Source organism: Myotis davidii, unplaced genomic scaffold (genome assembly GCF_000327345.1).
Source record: "Myotis davidii unplaced genomic scaffold, ASM32734v1 scaffold205, whole genome shotgun sequence".
Lineage (NCBI taxonomy): Eukaryota > Metazoa > Chordata > Mammalia > Chiroptera > Vespertilionidae > Myotis > Myotis davidii.
The window spans coordinates 3378880-3397968 of record NW_006297573.1 but is presented as its reverse complement, the minus strand read 5'-3'; the positions used below and the strand labels follow the sequence as shown (position 1 = coordinate 3397968).

The 19089-nt window shown below is 39.3% G+C and overlaps 1 protein-coding gene across 1 annotated transcript in view; it reads right to left on the bottom strand.

Moving 5' to 3' along the window:
- Positions 1-2084: 2084 nt before the first annotated feature.
- The window catches only part of DNAJC6 (DnaJ heat shock protein family (Hsp40) member C6), a 90499-nt gene continuing 73494 nt past the window's right edge, over positions 2085-19089 (bottom strand). The window contains exons 14-19 of the mRNA XM_006773276.2: positions 13411-13479; positions 11973-12092; positions 8703-8966; positions 5936-6078; positions 4423-4599; positions 2085-3338 (exon numbers count right to left, since the gene is read on the bottom strand). Coding sequence (XP_006773339.1) covers positions 3237-3338; positions 4423-4599; positions 5936-6078; positions 8703-8966; positions 11973-12092; positions 13411-13479 — 875 coding nt within the window. The 3' untranslated portion in view covers positions 2085-3236. The remainder of the gene's footprint in view (positions 3339-4422; positions 4600-5935; positions 6079-8702; positions 8967-11972; positions 12093-13410; positions 13480-19089) is intronic.

Genomic DNA, 19089 nt, shown 5'->3' with positions numbered 1-19089 from the left:
GCCACGTAGAGCCCCGCCCCTTTACGCCCGTAACTCCGCCCCCACCTCGCTTAGCTCCTCCCCCATCTTGCGGAGCTCGGCGCCTGCCTCCTGATCCACATTCTGGGCCATCCCTGCAAAGCCGCTAGCTCCCGGTATCCCCCATCCTGCACCGCGATCTCTCGCCTAACAGTGATGGCGAACCTATGACACACGTGTCAGAGGTGACACGCGAACTCATTTTTTTGGTTGATTTTTCTTTGTTAAATGGCATTTAAATATGTAAAATAAATATCAAAAATATCAATCTTTGTTTTACTATGGTTGCAAAGATCAAAAAATTTCTATATGTGACTCGGCACCAGAGTTAAGTTAGGGTTTTTCAAAATGCTGACATGCCGAGCTCAAAAGGTTCGCCATCACTGTCTAGGACCTGAGCCCTCCCCAGTGGGCCATTTTGTAGGGCCCTGCCCCTCTTTGATTGCTTTTGCTTAATTTTCAACAAAACTTAAAGGGTTTCATGGGAACCCAGGGTTTCCCTGGCTACCTGAGAAGTACAAATTCTCACCCCCACCACCTTTCAGATTCCTGCTCGGTTTACTTTTTCAAAACTGTATTCTGAGCATACTATAGTCTCAACACATGTTTAATTACCTGTTTATTTTCCTCGCTCCTCCCATGTCTCCTCATAAATGGAAGGTACACTTATTAAAACTCCCAGAATCAATCCCCCTGCTTTAGTATGCAAATGAAGCTTTGAAACCCATTAATATTCTAGCTAGGAGACCAGGATTTCTATGCTGATTCTTTTTGAAACATAGTATTCACGTAGCATGATAAAACTGTGTGTGCCATGGGGCAAGGGTGGCAGTTGGGGTGGTTAGAGTATAAATGCAGAAATCCTGTCAGATTACATTTTGGTACAAATGTGTTCTATGCTTTCCATATTCTTTGCCCGTAACTTTTTAAAAATGCAAATCATGTCAGAAGGTATAATTCAAGCTTGTCATTATTTTCCTACGAGTGCAAAAATAACAGATTTCTACAAATATATTTTTGAGCCTTTTAATATACATTACAAATATTTTAAACCAATCACATTTTATTGTGTGTAACATATTTACAAAACAAAAATATATTACAATAAATATGAATGAATGAAACGGCGAATTTGACCAACAAGAAGCTCTGTCACAACCAGATATTTAAAAGGAATGCAAAAACCTGTTGGTCTGCATATGTTAAGGGTTTTAAGATAAATAGGGCTCCAGAGTTATAACATATTTGGAAAAGAGATGGGGGAACCCAAAATTAAGTTAGGTAAGATTCTTTCTCATTGCTAATTACATAATGTTTAATGGTGTTTTAAACTGTGAACAGTGATGAATTACCCAAACATGATACAAAGCTAATATAGTGCTATCATTTCAAAATGTAGGTGGCATTCACATATCCTTTTAATTATTATCATTATATACTGTAGTTCACACAATATCTACAAATGTGAATGAGAATAAAACCAAGTCACAGACACATGTCTCACATTCCAATTTTAAATAAGACAAGCACATACTGGATCAAACATTATTTTATAATATGTTAATAAATAACACCTAGTTTGTTATGGTTGCCTTGAACAGTTTGTAGCTGTATATTTTAAAAGAACATTTTTTGCGAGTTTCACATTGTCAGTAAAAAGTAAAATAGAAAACAAATCCTTTTAACAAAAAAAAAGGAAAAAAAAAGTTCTACATGGAACATAAAGCATTTTTTTCTTTTTTCTAACTTGGAACATAAAGCATTGACATGCTGTTTCTCTGGTACAGTTTGCCACATGAAAATTAAAGTAGAAAAAAAATGATTGTCTTGGAAAACAATTTTTGAAAGCTTTTCACAATATTATCATGGGAATCTTTTTGCCCATCTGCTTTGCATATATATATATATATATATATATATATATACTATGCTCACTGTCTATGTGTGCACCAAAGAGATCTACTACAGTCACAGGATAGCAACTGCTTACCTCTTAAAGCCACAAACAGCCAAAACAGTGAACTAAAATCCAACCCATTTAAAGTCCGTGAAGGTTTCATTCTTGCTTTGCTTTCACAGACGTCCCTGTGTGAATGCTGTTCCTGTGGATCCCCAACAACTGTTAAAACAATAAACCCCACTGACAATCCAAGGAATCCAATCTACCAACTGCGGAGAGGAACCTAAAAATCTTGACAAGCCATCTGACTGGGTCTGAAGATCAGCCCAGCTTCCTCACTGCAACTGTACCTGTTTGGTTACGAGTGTTCAGTGTTGTCTTCTACGCTCGCACCACAACCACTCACAAACCTAGAGGGCATTCAGTCCGCTCTAGGGATCGGTCCTGATAACTTGTGAATGTGCCAAACTGCTTCACGACAAGCTCAGAACATGTTCTCGGCTAAGCAAAGGGAAGAGCATTAAGCCTAAGGGCAAAATTAGAAGTTGCTTTCAAATCCGGTTGAGTTGTTGTTATGGTACTAAGACTTCTTTCATTAAGCAACCAGTTTTCTAAAGGGATAGGAAAGCAGCAGCCTACCTTTCTGACCAGGATTAACATTTTTTACAGAGTGGCTATTTTCTTTACCCAACATTTTCACTAATTTTAAGAGTTTGTGGTCATCACTGGATTGTAGTATAATCACTTCCCACAATTCAAGTTCACTTGCATCTGTTAGTCCTCTTGACCCAAAGTATACAGTGTTATGTTAATGCTGACATGCAATGTCCGTTAAAAAAAAAACAAAAACAAAAAACTCGGTGTTTGTATTCCTGGAGTCTAAAGCCATTGTGTAAATTATATCTTTCCAAGAAAATCTAAAAACCATTAGTTAAAATCCTTCATGTAATCCTGTTATCATGAATTCTGCTCATTAATCCTATTCCCAGACAATGAGATGATGTTATGCTTCTGTGGCCTCTGTTTTCCGTTTCCCCACAATGTGCTGAGGAGGTTCCTCAAAGGGCAGGCAGGAATGTTGTAACTCTGCAAGGTCAGCTGACTAAAAAGTCCTCTCCTGCTTTGGACCTTTTCTGGTGGGGACTTGAGAAAACAAACATCCACATTCCTTATCAATGAGGAAGTAATTCACGAGTGATTTAACAGTTTAGTACTGGATACATGTTACTGGAGTTTTTGGTTCATCTTTGAAAACCTCAGAACTGACATACACTAAGCATTAGCACAGGTCTGCAGCAGAGACGGAAAAGCTCATAAATTAATACAAGGGCTTTGGGCCTTGATTTTCAAATTCAGACCAGGCATCATTGAGCTCCATGAAAATCATCTTTGCATATTGTTCATAGGGTTGCCCAGTAGCCTATAGAAAAAACAAAACACACATTAGATACCACAGACCAGAATTTTATTTATATTACATTTTCACTGCTAATATGTGGGCTCTATGCTATTGAAATGTTTTTCTATGAAGCCATTTCTCCTCTTACAGCCCAATCTATGTGCCCCTCATTACTATGACCTCCACAGAATGCCTTCTCCCTAGAACAGCCGTGGGCAAACTATGGCCTGTGGGGCCGGATCTGGCCCGTTTGAAATGAATAAAACTATTGAAAAAAAAGACCGTACCCTTTTATGTAATTATGTTTACTTTGAATTTATATTAGTTCACACAAACACTCCATCCATGCTTTTGTTCCGGCCCTCTGGTCCAGTTTAAGAACCCATTGTGGCCCTCGAGTCAAAAAGTTTGCCCACCCCTTCCCTAGAAATTCACATATGGTAGGTCAATGAGTAGATAACAGAGAACTTATTGGGCAGCAAAAGATTATTCTCTATTCTCCAGAAGTTTTCCAGAATTATCTACCAATTGACAAAAGATTATGACAGTCTATCTCCAATTGATTGTATTTCTAAACTCCCATTTTCCCATTTCTAAAAATAGCTAAGTTCTTGGAGATCCTAAACTTTAGTCACTGGTGATATTCCTCTGTAAGGAAAGCCCCCATTCCATTATTCGTAATATGTAGTTTGATTTTTTATCCACTTTATAAAGTTTTTTTAAATACTGGATTTTAGCCCATGAACTTTATTTTATCATATAAATGGCCTAATAACCAGCAAATTGAAAGTATGTAGCTTTGCCCAGCTGGTGTGGCTCAGTGGTTGTGCATCGACCCATGAACCAGGAAGGACGTCATGGTTCAATTCCAGTCAGGGCATATATCCAGGTTATGGGCTCGGTCTCCAGAGTGGGGTGTGCAGGAGGCAGCCGGTCAATGATTCTCTCTCATCATTGATGTTTCTCTCTCTCAGCTCTCCCTTCCTCTCTCTGAAATTAATAAAAGGAATATTTTTTTAAAAGAAGGTATGCTGTTTTAATACATGGTTATAAATTAATGAAATGAGGAGCAAACAGGCAATACAATAGGGTAGGTTATGCTCACTTTGTCTGGATGCACCACCAGCACAGCTCGCCTGTACACCTTCTTCACCTGCTCTGGCGTTACCAGGTCTGCCATGCTCACTGGCTTCCACTTGGTCTCCCCAGCCCACAGCACAGTGTGCATCGTGGAGAGAAGTGCTCTGATATTTCTCTCTTTGCCTTCAATCCATTCCAGAATCTGTAAATGCAGGGGAATTAAGAAATTCAGAAGGTCTCTATTGGGACTCTCGGGAATCCCTCCTGCTCCAGCAACATCCAAGTACCCGAGGCCCCCTGCTACTCCATGCTGCTTCCTTTACCTGGAAAGCTTTTCCACCTGTACTTCCTGACTTCTCTTTCTGGTTAACTCTTCATCATCCTTCAAAAGCCTGCTGAGGAATTTCATACTGTTCCCCTTTGAGAGTCTGAATTCCTGCCTCTCTGCCCCACCCCAGAGTGGATTATTCATTCCTAAAGTATACACTCCATGGGGACATACCCCATGTCTATTTTGGTCTCTGCTATCCAATTCTGCCTGGTACAGTGTCTGGCAAACTAATATAAAATAAATGCCCCTTGAAAAAAAGAAAGAATTTCTCCAGGCTACTTCCGTAAATATGTTTCTATCATAATATGTGCCACCCTTCATTGTAATTGTCTGTGTGTTTGTCCTTCCCTGCCATGAGGCAGAGCTGTTTGAGGAAAGGTACTATTTCTTACATAACACTGTTTCTCAGAAACCAAATAACTCTCTTAGCACAGAATAGAGCTCAAAAAGGTTTAGTAAGCCTGGCCGGTTGAGCATCAACCTATGAAGCAGGAGGTCATGGTTCAATTCCCATCAGGGCACATGCCCAGGTTGAGGTCTCGATCTCCAGTGTGGGTCATGCAGGAGGCAGCCGAACAAGGATTCTCTCTCATCACTGATGATTCTATCACTCTCTCCCTCTCTCTCCCTCTCTGAAATTGATAAAAATATATATTTTTTAAAAGGCTTCAAAGATTTAAATAGACATTTTTCCAAAGACACACAAATAGCCAACAGATATAATAAAAGATGCTCAGCATTATTAATATACAGGGAAATACAAATCAAAGCCACAATGAGGTACTACCTGAACTTGCCAAGAGAAACTGGACTTCTCCCTCTATGAAGGGCATTCTTATTCTCTTGATGTTTATAAGTTCTTCCACTACCTTCCACAACTCATCAACACAACCACTCTTTTGTTTCCAAGCTCACCTGGGTCCCCCTGTCCACACAACATCCTCATCTATGAACTATCATCTGTTTCATCATCTGTGAAATAAAGCAGTTAGAAGAGCTGGTTTTCAAACTTTAAAAAAAATGGAGAAACATTCTTTTTCTCCAAGTCAAATCCTCTCAGAAACTTCCAGAATCAGAAACAGATAAACGCAGAATGGCTCTGGTTAAAAGTGGAGGAAAGCACTGCGGAAGCTGGGGACTAGGAACATGATAGCTCTGCACACGTAACCTTGTCATACAGGATAATCGCACTGGGCCAGGGACTCACCTTTAATCTCTCAGGATCCATTTCCTTAGCCATTTCTTCCTTTCTCATCTCGGCTATTGTTCGAGGCCCCTTTTTGTCTTTGTGTGCATTGAAGCCTTGACCAGAAAGTAGGTCTTCAAAGTCAGCTGCTTTTTGTTTCCCTTCTGCAATATAATTTTTTTAAAAAAAATCATTATAGTGTTTACCCTTAAAGTATCAGACCACTGTCTCATGACACTTAGAATCTTCAAGTTGCTTTCGCATGCATAAATCCCCTTAATACTCACATTTACCCTGTGGGTAGAGTATAAGACTCCCATGCTCATTTTATAGATGAGGAAAATGAAGTCCACGGAACTGAAGAGATTTTTTCCAGAACCATATGCCGTGTCCATGGCAAAGCTAGGACTTGAGGCTAGATCATTAGACTAAATCCAATTCTATAATTCTGTTTCCACCGTACCATCTATGTGTAGATAAGGGTAATATTGATTCTCCCCCACGCTCTCTCCTAGTCATACAACTCGTTATTATCTATGATGGCACGAAGTCTGGGTCTTGGTACTTGAAATCTATGCATGCCACCACTTTCCCTCCTATACCCACCCAGCTGACAGTTTTAGTCCATCATAGTGGTCTTTTTCTACAAGTCTGGTTGGGCCTCAATCGTTCTCATTCTATTTGAAGAGGCAGCCTAGCTGGTGGTGCAGAGACTCTGGAGACAGACTCCCTGGGGTCTGAATTCCACAGCTCTGCTACTTCTGTAATGTTACCTTGAGACAAGTTACTGATCATCTCCATGCCTTACCTCATCTGTACAGTCTGTACTACTTACCTCATGGGGTTGTGTGAGAATTGATGTTAGCATTTTAAAGTGCTTAGAACAGTACCTGGCTATTTAAATATTTATTAAATTAAAACAAAACAGAGCCCTATCTGGTTTGACTCAGTGGATAGAGCATCGGCCTGTGGACTGAAGGGTCCTGGTTTTGGTTCTGGACAAGGGCACATGCCCAGGTTGCGGATTCGATCTCCAGTAGGGGGCTTGCAGGAGGCAGCCGATCAGTGATTCTCTCTCATCATTGATGTTTCTTTCTCTCTCACTCTACCTTCCTCTCTAAAATCAATAAAAATATATTTAAAAAAAAAACGCAGAACCAAAACACAGCAGTCCATGCCATCAATGCCATCAATGCGCTTCAACCAAAGTTGGTGTCCAAATCAAAACCCATTTGCCATCTCCATATTCTAAGGCGCTCTGTACACACATTCATACATACACACATTGACTAGGGATTTTGCCTGTCCTCTTCACTACTGAATCCACAGTGTTTTCTACACTGAAGATGCTCCATAAATATTTGCTGATGAAGACACTCACCACACATCCACTCAAAATAAAAATGGGAAGGAAGCCACAAGACTCGTGGAATTGTCCAAAGAATATCCATCGCTCTCCAAAACGTGATGTACCAGTTCCTAATAAAAGAATCCCTATCACGCTAGTGTTGTGAGAAGGCACCCACGTCATGACCAGTACAGTGTGGCAGTTAAGAGCAGACATTCTGGGGCCAGATCACTTGGGACCAAATCTTAGCTCTGTCACTTACAAGTTGTATGAATTTAAAAAATTATCGATCTTGTCACAGATTCCTCACCTACAGCACAGGGTTAGTTTTCAAGATTATATGAAATAATCCACGAAAACTGTTTAGAATGGCAACTGACACAATGTAGTAAGTACTCAATAAATGTTAGTTACTGCTACTAGGAAAAGTAGGATTTCTCTCCATGGATTCTGTAGAGGGAAGGGCCTATTTCCTCATCATGTCCCTATATATTTAATTCCTGGGTATGATCAGATCAACTGGAATGCAAAATGTATCATACCATGCCTTTTAATAAACTCAAGTTTAACCACTCCTGCTATGCAAAATATTTTTACTCAGCAACAATCCCATTCAAAAGTTAAAAATAAAAAGAAGCCCATCCAACGTATCCTAGAGCCTTAGCTGTTGACCCATATCGTGTTCTCAGAAGAGAGGGAAAACCATCACAGGAAACCCAGTGGCCTCAGGAACATCCGCTTATGCAGCGTAAGACTCAATGTCTAAGACAGATTCACTGTAACCAGGACCCAAGGGCAAATGTGAACACAGTGCTTAAGAAGTTCCCAATCTTTCTCTTCTACCCCTTCTTTCAAAGGAACGACAGCTTCAAGATCCACCCACCCCTCCACTCATTCACTCAATATTCATTTAGTGCAGGGGTGGGGAATGCCTGGCCCACATGCCATATAAGGCCCTTGAAATCATTTGGTCTGGCCATGCCAAGGCATTAGGGGTGAGTTAATTAAATGTTTGGCCAAATATAGCAGGCTAATTTTTAAGTTGATAATTTTGTATGGCCCATGAATGGTGTTATAAATACCCAAATGGCCCTTGGTAGAAAAAAGATTCCCCACCCCTGATTTAGTGTATATGGTGTGCCAAGCGCTATGCTATGCGCTAGTGATAACATGGTAAACATACACACATCTGGTCTCAGTGTGGGGAGAAACAGACAAGTGAAGCAACAGTCATAAAATGATAAGGCATTCAGAGCATGGTATACCCAGGTACTCTAGGCACAGAGTTGGAGGCAGGGGTCATGTTGTGTCTCTACAACTGTATGATTGTCTCAGAAATCATTGGAATTATTTTCTGTCTCCTTCTTAGGACATACATACATCCAGGTAGAATGACAACACAGGCCACGCTACAGCCACGCTCCATACCATCATCCTTACCCAAATTAGTCGATCCTTTCCCACGTTCATTCTGGACCCCAGGCATGGCTGAGAAGCTCACGTTGTAGTTGGGCCGGTTCTGGGGAGAGGAGTGCGGCATGCTGGGCTGTGGCTTAGACTGTGTCTGCTGCCAGTTGTAGCCACTTCCCTGCTGCCACCCTCCACCCATAGGTTGGGGAGAAGCTTTCTGTGGTGAGCTGAGAGGTGGAAATCCCCCACCCAGTCCAGTTGGTGTGGTGGGTTTGCTGGCAAATGAAGAACTACCTATAGAAAAAAAAAGGGGGCGGAAGAAATAAGGTAATGCTGTTTTGAGTAGCCTTTAACTCTTGTGTCCTGAGTTACTGTTTGCAATAGCTTTAGTGGAAATTGCTTTGACTAATAGCACTATTAACCTTCCTAATACTAAAAAAAAAAAAAAGCAGGTATATATTTCCTTTAGTCCCCACAATGACATTTTTAGGTATGTATTAATAGCCTCATCTTTTCTTTAGATGAACAAACTGCTCAGAGCAGTTAACTGATTTTCTCCGTCACACAACCAGCAAGTGACAAACAGGGATTTGAATCCAAGCCTTTGACTCCACGCCAGAAGAGCCCTGGCTCTCCCCACTGTGCCTTCCTCTCCTCCATCCCTTCTTCAAAGCAGATTCTATTTCTTGACCGGACTAAAGATTACCAAATAATAAGAACAGGAAATAAAACAAAATATGTTCACTCATTAAGGTGCTATTTAAACTTCGACGATCAGGATTAATCATTATTTGTTGAAGTACAAGCGTGGTTAATGCTCAAGAGTAAACAAATATGTTTTGAAATTTCACGAGTAGGTTTCAATTTCACTCTACTTGGATTTCATTGCAGGAGAGTAAGCACAGCCAACTTTGAACAGAACAAAGGATCTTATTCAACCTTTTAAACATGATATTATTTTGTGCCAGGAATTTAAGTAGAATCCTGATTCCATAATCCCCTAACTTAAAAGTATTCACTGAATACATGCTGAGCTGTTTCTAAAATAGAAAGACCAGTTGTGGCTTGTGTTTAAAGAGGTAAAATGAGAAACTGCCAGTTATAGTTGTGATCTCCTGGGACCCTTTTGTCACCAAACCCAAAGTAACAATGACAATAAAATAACTAGCATTTCAGAGCTCTTTAGAGTTTACAAAATATGTTTATTATTGCCTTCGGTCTATGCAACACTCTTAGGAGATAGGTAGTATCATTGGTCCCGCATTAAAGATGAGGAAAGCAAGTCTCAAAAAGGTTTACTAATGTACTCATAATCACACAGGTAGTTAACGAGGTTGGGAATTGATCACACACATCCTACCTCCAAATGTCATGTTTATTGGCTGCACCCAAATCCCTAATTCCTCCCCAAATTTCTGAGCTTTTCACTATAATTCACAGTAATGAATGATAACCCAATGAATCAAAAAAATCCATTAGTCCATTCTGATGTGAGGGATGAGGAGGGAGAACGGGAGAAAGAGAGAGAAAAAAGAAAATTATTTTCTTTACAGTAAAATGCCAATTAATAAATGTAGAAAGAAAGAAAGAATCAGAAGAATCACAATTTTGCAAGTATTATAACAATGACTACTTCAGAAAAGAATCATTAATGAATGTTAAAATAGGTGGGTAAAAGTCAGGTGGAGAATATAATCTTCTCTAATAGGATTATCTCAAATAGGATAGCCTCAAATTATCTCCCCCTATTACTCATTAATTACAAAGAGGAAAATTATAATTTTATAATGAAGGAAACTGGCAGACATCACCTTAAGCAAGTCATTAAAGTTAACAAATTGAGACTTGCTTAATTGGCCTGTGCCCTTCAAGTTTCAATGTCATAAAAGGCAAAGAAAGGTTGAGGAATGATTCCAGATTAACAATGTCTAAAAGGACATGAGAGCTAAATGCAAGACATAATGTTGGATTTTAAAAAGAGCCTCCTACAATGGCCACTCTTCATCTACAAAAGGAGGATTATAATAGCCTCTACTTCAAAAGATTATTGGGAAGATTAAATAAATTTATATATGTAAAGCACTTAAAATAGTGCCCAGCACATAGTAAATCCCCCAGCAAACAGTTATTATATTATATATTTATTCACTTACTATTTATTTACTTTTCTAGAATATAAGCTTTAGAAAACAGAAATTTTGTTATTATTGTTTTTGGTGGTGGGTTTTTATTAAAACAGTATTAGCATATTGAAGACACTAAAGAGTTATGAAATGAATAAATGGGGGGAAAATGAACACCTAATGATGTTTGATTTGAGGTAGAATTCCACCGGATATTGTTATTTAAAATTTTTAAACTTACATTAGGATACAAAGAAGGGAAAATAATTTTGAGAGTTCTTAAAAAAAATTCTAAAGCATATATAAGGGCAAGTCAAGAATCTGATCCAATTACTGTCAAAATGGTAGCATGCTCTCATTCCCTGCAGACAATTTGGCTCTAAATACCCCAGGGCTTCCTGAGAACCTGAACTATCCACCTGGCTAACTTAAACCTTCGTGTCAGGGCCCATCCACCCTTGTTTAACAGCTCTGCACTGCCCAGAGGAGGAAGGAAAAGGGAGGAGACAAGGCTTCAGAACATCCAATGAACTACTCCTTGCAAAAAAAATGCTTTCTTGGTGAAATAGTTCGAGAATACTTCAAACTGTATACCTTTTGGGAAGCATCACTATGACCATTTATTCCCAGAAGTTTTTGCAGTCATCAAAGTCCACCGAACCCAGTGTTTCCAAAATTACTTGCTCATGTAACACTTATCCTCTAATAACAATGAGCACACGATGAAAACCACTTTGAAAATACTATACAGAGTCTATTTTTTGTATGTAGTTGATGGCGAGAAGGGGGGTACCAGTGTAAGGACCTCCCTGGTAACATCACAAGAACACCTATGCACAGCTGGCCCCAGGGGGCTCAAATCTACCTGACCAGTCTCACCGCTTACGTTTCCCTACACTGTTGCTACTTTTACTGCAAACTCTGTTGTCAGATGCTCCTAGAAATTCTAACTTTATTCATCCTACTAATCCAAAATGGATTAATAGGGGTTAGTTAGTGAGCTGACTTACTTAAAGCCTATTTTTTGCGTATGTGTTTAAAGCCAATCTCGGGTTTAGAGTGGATATCCTTAAGAATATACAACATTTTAGGTACCAGCTTATTATAACACTAAAGATTTAGATTTGAGGTTTCGTAGCCTCAAATAAGTAGATTTCTTAACCTGTTAAGTTTATACCTAGTGTCCCAAGATCCGCAAAAGGATCCAGAGTCTGGGGTTTGTTTTGATGGGTGGGAGTTCCATGTGAGGATCCGGTGGGGCTGGTGGCAGCTGACTTGCTTCCCATTCCAAAACCTCCTGAAAAGGAATAAGATAATTGAAAATGAGTTAGTTGTCTAAGGTGTAATTCTGAATTTTGTCAGTAAGGGTAAATTAGGACAGGATTTGGAAATATGTTAGAAGTTGGTAGACCTTGTTTCTCTGAACTTAAGTGAATAGTGTCCTGGAGCAGAGACAGGGTCCAAAAAAGGCATATATGTTGTTTCCTGGCCACACCTGTGAACTATTATGTCCAGTGTTTACCTTTCCTGTCATCTGACTTCATTCTTTTTATGAGATTTGTAGTCAGGCCTGGATCTGAATTCTGTCTCTGCTATTTAATGAATGAGTGGCCTTGTGCACACTGTTTAACTTCTCTGAGTTTCAACATTTTTCTCGTTTGTTAAGAAACAGGAACTGCTTCAGAAAGTTGCCATGATAAGCACATTGTGTGTGTGTGTGTGTGTGTGTGTGTGTGTGTGTGTGTAACTTGCACAGTGCTGTGAATGCAATCACACAAGTTGGCTCTCAATAAACACCATCTCGCCATGAGAAAGAACTTATTTATGAAATCACAGACAAATCCAGCCCTGAAACAAGTCCTTTGTGAAGAAGGAAGACCATCCAAATTATTTAGCAGCTACTCTGCACTAGAAATTTTCAAATAAGTTATTTCACTTAAACTACACAACTATGTGGGACAAGAATTATGGATCCCACTTTGCAGATAACAAAACTGAGATTCAGACTTGTAAAAAAAAATCCAAGAACTTCTAAGTGGCGGAGTTAGGTATATACCCAGATCTGCCAAATTCTAGCATCAAAACAGACATTCAGCAAATGAGACTAGGAAAAGTAAAATAACATGTAATACATTTTATCATGTCATTACCATGTCATCAAATGCAATGGGAAAGTTCCACAAGAATATAAGTCTTTAGGAAAGATCAACACAAATTACATAGGTGGGCTATAATACTCACTTCATTCTGGGTGAACAGTCATGCTTTAGCAATTGGTTACATGTGCATATGAATAGCCTGCTGGCCTTTACCTGGTTTAGTCTGCCAGTCCCAACCTCCTGAAACATCTGGCTGAATATTCACAGCAGGTGTACTCGAAGCTAAAAATCAGGAGAAAAAAATAATGAAAGATCAACACAAATTACATAGGTGGGCTATAATACTCTGTAAGAACTCACTTCATTCTGGGAGAACAGTCATGCTTTAGCAATTGGTTACATAGAAAGATCAACACAAATTACATAGGTGGGCTATAATACTCACTTCATTCTGGGTGAACAGTCATGCTTTAGCAATTGGTTACATGTGCATATGAATAGCCTGCTGGCCTTTACCTGGTTTAGTCTGCCAGTCCCAACCTCCTGAAACATCTGGCTGAATATTCACAGCAGGTGTACTCGAAGCTAAAAATCAGGAGAAAAAAATAATTAAGAAATGACAGCTCAGACCCTGCCTTTCTAAGTTCATGTAGGAAAGTGCTATGCCGTCCATGAGATCTGCATGGCCTCCCAAGGTCCCAAGGGATCCTGAGCTCTCAACACGTTTTGCAGCATTTGATAATTTGTGCATTCCTCCTTGGAGACTTCCATGAGGATTGGTAAAAGCCATATAAAAATATTCACAGCAGGTGTACTCGAAGCTAAAAATTAGGAGAAAAAAGTAATTAAGAAATGACAGCTCAGAACCTGCCTTTCTAAGTTCATGTAGGAGAGTGCTATGCCGACCATGAGATGTTCATGGCCTCCCAAGGTCCCATGGGATCCTGAGCTCTCAACACGTTTTGCAGCATTTGATAATTTGTGCATTCCTCCTTGGAGACTTCCATGAGGGTTGGTAAAAGCCATATAACTAGCCTCCAAAATGTATACACAGTTTAACAGCTGATACCTCAACTGATTTTTTTTTTCATATTTAATCCACTGGAATTAATAATGGCAGCCAAAATGTGTGTACATTACATTTTTTTAGTGTATTGTCTATCTCTGTCCCTTCTTTGGCTCACTTTTATTTTACCCCCATATCCACCACACACTTTGAAATATAACTGTGCATGTCTGTCTTCACTAAATTGTGAGTTCCTTGAAGGCAGGAACGACCTGATTCATCAATGTGTGTCCCACTTCTATAGTTATCTGGAAGTCGGTGGGCAATAAGAAAAAATGAAAAAAAAACAACTCAATTTGTCTTCAGTTGGCATGAACAAGCTAACTTGTCTTCAGTTGGCATGATCAACTTAGAACTGAACTTTTGTTTTCTTTGCTGTGACATGAATTGAGAATAATCAGTCTTTCGCCATCATCACCACCAGCACCATTGTCATCACCATCACCACCACCACCATCACCATCACCATCACCATCACCACATCACCATCACCATCACCGCCACCACCATCACCATCATCATCGCCATCACCACCACCACCATAACCATCACCATCACCACACCACCACCACTACCACCACCATCACCACCACCAAAAGAATCATGAAATCACCAAGATTAGCATTACGAAGCCTTATATTTTCTTGTTTGCTTAGTATAAACCAAGATGTCTTCTACATTTACATCACTAAGTTAAAAAGAACATGCCATTATCAGCAATTACAGTTCTTTCCTTTCTATTCTTATTCCACAGTAATCCCTGAAAACTGAGGTGGAAATTAGACCATTTTGCCAACCCTTGCTGTCTGACTTCCTTTAAACTCTGATCTTAGTGTTACATCCAACTAGGATGTAGAACTGGGTATCAGAATTTCAACTTTATTACTAATCAAACCCAAAAATCCTTATGCAAGGCACCATGCCAGGGAACAGATAACTAAAAGACACATTGCCAATTTTCAATAAACTTAAAATATGTTGGAGATGGAAATATATAAATTAAAAGGTAATTACCTAATACTTTTATTCTCCATCTTGCCTTTCATTATAGTTATTTGTTTATTTTTTCTTCTAACACTATGCTCTAGTGCTTATTCTCTTTAGAGTAGACGTTCAATAAACGTAGAGCTCAAAGGTAATATTTCTTGATTTTCAGAAGAGATTGGTGGTGCCTTGTAGAAATTAGAAAAATGACTCCAGGTTTCCAGCTTGAACGGCTGGGTAAAAGAATGGGAATAGGTGCCTTTTGCTCAGATAGGGAATTCTAAAGATGAGCAATTCTGACCGCCAAATCTGACATCTGAGTCTCATATACACGTTATCCTATACCAAGAATCTGCAAATGATCTACTACAGATGGAATGATCACTGACTTCCAAGCAAGGAAGAGTGCTAAATTCTTTTCACTCACTGGCACGGCTTATTCTCTTTAGAGTAGACGTTCAATAAACATTTGTAGAGCTCAAAGGTAATATCTCTTGATTTTCAGAAGGGATTGGTGGTGCCTTGTAGGAATTAGGAAAATGACTCCAGGTTTCCAGCTTGAATGGCTGGGTAAAAGAATGGGAATAGGTGCCTTTTGCTCAGATAGGGAATTCTAGAGATGAGCAATTCTGACCGCCCAATCTGACATCTGAGTCTCACATATACGTTATCCTATACCAAGAATATGCAAATGATCTACTACAGATGGAATGATCATTGATTTCCGAGCAAGGAAGAGTGGTAAATTCTTTTCACTCACTGGCAAGACAGACAAAAATGGCTACAGAACAAAGGGGTGCTAACTGACCTACATTGGGTAATAACATGTTCTAACCAGCTCAAAAGAAACAGAGAACCAGATCCAGAACTGCCATGCTGAAGTGTAAACATCCAAACCCCAGGGACATAAAAGGTAGAACTCTTGTGAAAATAATAAATTCAAAGTACCAAAACCAGGAAAATATATAACCTTATTAATTCTATCATGGTGCATCAAAGAAGCATAGATAGGAAAAAATGAGTTAATTCATTTTATATTTATATATTCAATAGAAAGATAGATAGAAAGCACCCACTGTGTGTCAATAATTCTTCTAAACGCTAGGAAAGCATTAATGAGCAAACAAACAAAAATCCCTGCCTTGGTGGGAAAGATAGACATAACATGTAAGTACACTATTAAATATAATGAAGTTGATAGGTATCATGGAAAGGAAACTGTAGTAAGGGCAGCGGGGGGATGAGTTGGGATGTGAAACGGAGCAGTCAGAGTAGACTCCATTGAGAAGGTGACAGTTGAGCAAAGATCAAAGAGGTGAAGGAGTTAGCTACGTGATGTCTGGGGATGAGGCGACAGCCAGTGCAACAGCAAGTAGGCCAGTATGGCTGGAATAAAGAGAGCAAGAAGGAGAGAATAGAAAATGAGGTCACTGGGGTGCTAGAGCACATAGGGCCTAGGTAGGCCATTTTGAGGAGGACTTTGGCTCCCATGCTAAGTGAAAAAGGGAGCTATTTTGAGCAATGATGTGACTTACATTTTAAGTAAGTGAGCAAAAACAGCAGCTTTAACCTCCATCCCTGCATCTTTCTCCCCAGGGAAACCAACTTCCAATCAGGAGATTTTCTTAGGTGGGCGCTACACAAGGGTAAGAGGTACATTTTTTGTATGTTGTCCTGTGGACCCACCTCAAATAGTTTGAGATTTAAGACTAATTGGAAATCACCCATAAAGGTTATTCCTAGACTGATTCCCATTTCAGTCAAGTTACAGTCTGACCTATGTTGCATAACGCATCTTCCTTTTGCATTGGCCTAACGTCCATGAAGTCAAGCTGATGACTGGACTGCATTCTCCAGACGAGCTCCGAGTGCCTTGAACAATACATCATTTTCTAGGTTGAGGCCAATAGTGTTCAATAACCTTCAACATCAAGAATGAGACACAGTTCTCTAGCTCAAAGCCATTTGTCCTTCATCAAAGAGCTCCCATTTTAATCTGTTTTGCACTTACAAATGGATGTGATCACTATTCTTGCCACACAACCTAAGTCTCTAAAATAATCTATAATAATAAAAGCATAATATGCTAATTAGGCTGGACAATCTTCCAGATGAAGCCGGGGCTGCAAGGGAAGCCCAGGTCCTGGGTGTCAGAGGGAAGCAGGTACTGGCAGCTGAGGGAAGGAAGGCCTACTCTTGCATGGATTTTGTGCATCGGGCCTCTAGTAAATATATAATGTGGGCCACATATATAATTTAAAATTTTCTTTTTTTAATTGATTTATTTAGATAGAGAGAGGAAAGGAGAGAGAGAGAGAAAAAAACATTGATTTTGTTGTTTCACTTATTTATGCATTCATTGGTTGCTTCTTGTATGTGACCGGAGATCAAATTGGCAACCTTGCATATAGGGACAACACTCTAACCAACTGAACTACCCTGACAGATGTAATTTTAAATTTTCTAGTTGTCATATTAAAAAGGTGAAAAGACATTGGTTAAATTAATTTTAGAAATATATTTTGTTTAACCTAATGTATTCAAAATATTAAAAAGTGATCAATATAAAATACTAATGAGATATTTTACATTCTTATTTTATATTGAGTGTTGAAATGTGGGATGTTATTTTATATTCAGAGCACATTTCAAATAGACTAGCCATGTACCAAGCGCTCAATGGCCACTTGGAATTAGATAGCTTCCTTGTCTAATTCATCAGGGTGCTGAATTCTAAACTTCGTTCTGTGGCATACTGATTTTGGCATTCTTATTTTATATTGAGTGTTGAAATGTGGGGTGTTATTTTTTATTCAGAGCACATTTCAAATAGACTAGCCACATACCAAGCGCTCAATAGCCACTTGGTATTAGATAGAATAGCTCTAACTCATCAGGGTGCTGTATTCTAAACTTGGTTCTGTAGCATACTGATTTTGTGGAATGCTCATATCACATTTTATTAACTTGCCTCACATTTTTCCACATTTCAAAGATGTCTTCAACTAGGATGCATCTTCCAATCAACTAAAAGTAATAGCATTGTTTTCTTCCTTCTCAGTACATAAAATAAACACCCTACAATCAACGGTACCATAATTCTATGCATGTCGTTCTAATACAAAAAAGAATTCCAAAGTCAGTAAGTTTTAGAAAAGCTGAGTAAAACAAAGTTAAACAGGCTTGTTTATGATAAGACACCCAGAGCTTTTAATATGGTAACATGAATTGTTAATGTCCAAAAGAGAGAGATGCATCATGTAGCTTCTCCTCACCCGATAGGAAAAAATGAGTTAATTCATTTTATATTTACATATTCAATAGAAAGATAGATAGAAAGCACTCACTGTGTGCCAATAATTCTTCTAAACGCTAGGGAAGCATTAATGAGCAAACAAAAATCCTTGCCTTGGTGGGAGAGATAGACATAACATGTAAGTACACTATTAAATATAATGAAGTTGATGGGTATCATGGAAAGGAAACTGTAGTAAGGGCAGGGGGGGATGAGTTGGGATGTGAAACGGAGCAGTCAGAGTAGACTCCATTGAGAAGGTGACAGTTGAGCAAAGATCAAAGAGGTGAAGGAGTTAGCCATGTAATGTCTGGGGATGAGGGGACAGCCAGTGCAACAGCAAGTAGGCCAGTATGGCTGGAATAAAGAGAGCAAGAAGGAGAGAATAGAAAATGAGGTCACTGGGGTGCTAGAGCACATAGGGCCTAGATAGGCCATTTTGAGGAGGACTTTGGCTCCCATGCTAAGTGAAATAGGGAGCTATTTTGAGCAATGATGTGACTTACATTTTAAGTAAGTGAGCAAAAACAGCAGCTTTAACCTCCATCCCTGCATCTTTCTCCCCAGGGAAACCAACTTCCAATCAGGAGATTTTCTTAGGTGGGCACTACACAAGGGTGAGAGGTGCATTTCTTGTATGTTGTCCTGTGGATCCAACTCAAATAGATTGAGATTTAAGACTAATTGGAAATCACCCATAAAGGTTATTCCTAGACTGATTCCCATTTCAGTCAAGTTACAGTCTGACCTATGTTGCATAACGCATCTTCCTTTTGCATTGGCCTAACGTCCATGAAGTCAAGCTGATGACTGGACTGCATTCTCCAGACGAGCTCAGAGTGCCTTGGAA